The sequence below is a fragment of the Myotis myotis genome, unplaced genomic scaffold (assembly GCF_014108235.1).
Source record: "Myotis myotis isolate mMyoMyo1 unplaced genomic scaffold, mMyoMyo1.p scaffold_m19_p_10, whole genome shotgun sequence".
Classification (NCBI taxonomy): domain Eukaryota; kingdom Metazoa; phylum Chordata; class Mammalia; order Chiroptera; family Vespertilionidae; genus Myotis; species Myotis myotis.
In genome coordinates, this window is record NW_023416314.1 from 38,967,575 (window position 1) to 38,970,869 (window position 3,295).

Genomic DNA, 3,295 nt, shown 5'->3' on the forward strand with positions numbered 1-3,295 from the left:
ATAACCAAGTGGGATTTATCCAATTCTACTATGCAAGGCTAGTCAACATTTAAAAATTAATTAATGTAATCTACCACATTAACAGGCTAAAGAAAAAAAATCACATGATCGTATCAACGACTGCAAAAAAACAACAACCCACGTTTTTGACAAGATTCAATACCCTTCATGATAAAAACTCTCAGGAAAACAGGAATAGAGGGAAACTTCTTCAACTTGATAAAACTCATCTACAAAAACCTACAACATTACACCTAACAGTGAAAGACTGAAAGCTCTCCTCCTAAGATTGGAAAAAGACCAGGATGTCTGCTCTTACTGTTATTCCACACAGCTTTGGAAGTTCTATTCAGTGTAATAACACAAAACAAGGGAATTAAATGCATACCTATCAGAAAGGAAGAAAACAGAATTATCTCTCTTTGCAGAAGACAAGATGGCCTGTGTAGAAAATTCTAAGGAATCAGCAAAAACACTCCCAGAACTAGGAAATGAATTTAACAAGGTACATTATAGGATGCAAGATGAATATGCAAATATCAGTTCCATTTCTATATATTTGCAATGAACATATGGAACAGAAATTAAAAATGCAATACCATTTACAATCACTCAAAAAGAACCCTGACCTCTTGGTTCCTGCGTCGAGGCTCAACCACTGAGAACACCCGCTGGGCCCCTGCTGAGATTGTTTAGCTTCTCCCTGGGCCTAATTCTGCTTCTATGCCGCTCTTCACAGGCGTGGTCTTGAAAGTATCTCTCCCCCGCCACACACACACCCCGCACCCAAAAACACCTCCTGTACATTAATCTCCTTTTGAGACTCTTTCTCGGGAATGACACATTACCCTACTTGTTTTTCTTTCATGCTTTAATGCTTGCTTATTGTCTGCTGTAAAAATGTAAGCTTCCCAAGACGACCTTTTCTTTTCTCCTCGTACACTGTGCACCACTGTATCCAGCGCCTACTGCACACGCGGGCCCTAAATACAGGTTTCTGGAATGAATGAATGAATGAATGAATGAATGAATGAATGAATGAATGAATGAATGGAAGAGACACACCTCATTGGGTCTTGGGATCACAGCCTCCCAAGAGCCTGTTACAAGCACTTTGGAGCTGCAGCTCAACTTGCTCCCTAGGCCCCGCCCCTCCCGGCACGCCCCCCAACCCAGGCAGGAGGCGGGGCCGCGCGGGCGCCGGCGGGCACCATGCTACTCCCCGCAGTGAGGCTGGTGCGCCTGGGTCGGGTGCCGTATTCCGAGCTCCTGGCGCTGCAGGAGCGCTGGCTGCGGCGGCTGCAGGCGGAGCCAGGCACCGAGGACCCGCCGAGGACGGAGGCGGGTGCGCTCCTGCTCTGCGAGCCTGCGGGGCCCGTGTACACGGCCGGGCTGCGCGGCGGCCTGACGCCCGAGGAGGCGGCGCGCCTGCGAGCCTTGGGCGCCGAGGTGCACACTACAGGCCGCGGCGGCCTGGCCACCTTCCACGGGCCGGGCCAGCTGCTCTGCCACCCGGTGCTCGACCTGCGGCGCCTGCGCCTGCGCCTGCGCACCCACGTGGCGGCGCTGGAGGCGTGCGCCGTGCGCCTGTGCGGGCTCCAGGGCCTGCGGGGCGCCCGCGCGCGGCCGCCGCCCTACACCGGCGTCTGGCTCGGGGAGCGCAAGATCTGCGCGATCGGTGAGCGTCGCGGGGCCGGGCCTGGCGGGGCCAGTGGAGGCGTATGTGGCGCTGGCTTTGAATCAGAACTACCCCCGTGGCTGGAGTTTTTCAGCCTCTTCACTGATGTATTGTATTCAGAGCCAGAAGGGCCCTTAGAAGTCACCTTGTACAGCTTTCCAAATGGAGAGACACGAGCAGTGAATTGCCAGGTTACTTCACTGTGTCAGGACAATAAGGGCACTTAAGTAGTTCTCACGCTTTTTTTTTAAAGCAACAATCTCTGTGTTGAAGACATTTCCTGTAATCGCCATAGTAAGTGCAGCATACACTTCCCGCACTTCGTACCCCTCTCCGATCTGTGCGCAACCCCTTGGGTGCTCCAGGCACAGTTGGAAAATCAGTGATCCGGCCCAGCTACCTAAACACACTGAGTGGGATCCTGACGCCCGGGGAGGGAGTGTGTCGCCTCTAACACCCTTTGGCTTTCTTGCAGGAGTGCGCTGTGGAAGGCACATCACATCCCATGGCCTGGCCCTGAACTGTTGCACAGATCTCACGTGGTTTGAGCACATTGTGCCCTGCGGGCTGGTTGGGACAGGCGTCACTTCCCTGAGTCAGGAGCTCCAGAGGCACCTCACCGTGGATGAAGTTACACCGCCTTTCCTGGAGGCCTTTAAGGAGACCTACAAGTGCACCTTGATCTCAGAGGACAGTTCTAACTGAAAGGCAGTCATGTCAACAGCCAGGAGGTCCTACCTTGGAAAGCACCAGGCCTCACTTGGCGTCACTGAAACCCAGATTCTGGATTTGGTCCTGTCATTCACTCACCACGAGACTGTGGGCACATCAGGAGCTCTGGCCATTGTTTCCATATGTAACCTGGTTTATTTATATCTTCCCCACCTACCTCAGATATAGAAGTGAAAACTTGAAAAGTAACACATGCTTATTCAATACAATGTATTAGCCCAGCCTGCGTGGCTCAGTGATTGAGGGTCGACCTATGAACCAGGAGGTGATGGTTCGATTCCTGGCCAGGGCATATGCCCAGGTTGCCGGCTCCATCCCCAGTGTGGGGCATGCGGGAGACAGCTGATCAATGATTCTCATCATTGATGTTTCTATCTCTCTCCCTCTTCATTCCTCTCTGAAATAAAAATATATTTAAAAAATAAATACAGTGCATTAGCACTACTATTAATACCACTTTCTAAGCTTACAGCGTCATTTCTCAATTATTACTTCCTCAGTACTGTATTTAATTGGGCAATTTTGGGCTTCCAGTTCCTTTGATTTTGTAGGAGTCATCTCTCTGGTTGACCCAGGAGGTGATGTGATGTGGTGTTTTCTGCAATAAAGGGAAGTCTCTAAAGCAGCGGTTCTCAACCTGTGGGTCGCAACCCCTTTGGGGGTCAAACAACCCTTTCACAGGGGTCGCCTAAATACACTCTGCATATCAGATATTTACATTACGATTCATAACAGTAGCAAAATTACAGTTATGAAGTAGCAACGAAAATAATTTTATGGTTGGGGGTCACCACAACATGAGGAACTATATTAAAGGGTCGTGGTATTAGGAAGGTTGAGAACCACTGCCCTAAAGAATACGATCCTGTCTTCCTGGGTTAGACT

At 50.4% G+C, this 3,295-nt stretch overlaps 1 protein-coding gene across 1 annotated transcript; it reads left to right on the forward strand.

Moving 5' to 3' along the window:
- The first annotated feature begins 1,194 nt into the window (after positions 1–1,194).
- LIPT2 (lipoyl(octanoyl) transferase 2) lies at positions 1,195–2,855 on the forward strand. Its single transcript, XM_036321679.1, has 2 exons — positions 1,195–1,678; positions 2,154–2,855. Exons 1-2 carry the CDS (start codon positions 1,213–1,215, stop codon positions 2,381–2,383), a joined length of 696 nt encoding a protein of 231 aa, XP_036177572.1. The 5' UTR covers positions 1,195–1,212; the 3' UTR covers positions 2,384–2,855.
- Positions 2,856–3,295: the final 440 nt, after the last annotated feature.

What these genes read in the sequence shown, in the direction of transcription:
- LIPT2 (XM_036321679.1), top strand. Translation starts at nt 1,213, where the DNA reads ATGCTACTCCCCGCAGTGAGGCTGGTGCGCCTGGGTCGGGTGCCGTAT. An exon ending in GCGCAAGATCTGCGCGATCG is followed by an intron (nt 1,679 to 2,153) that starts GTGAGCGTCGCG and finishes GCTTTCTTGCAG; the next exon opens with GAGTGCGCTGTGGAAGGCAC.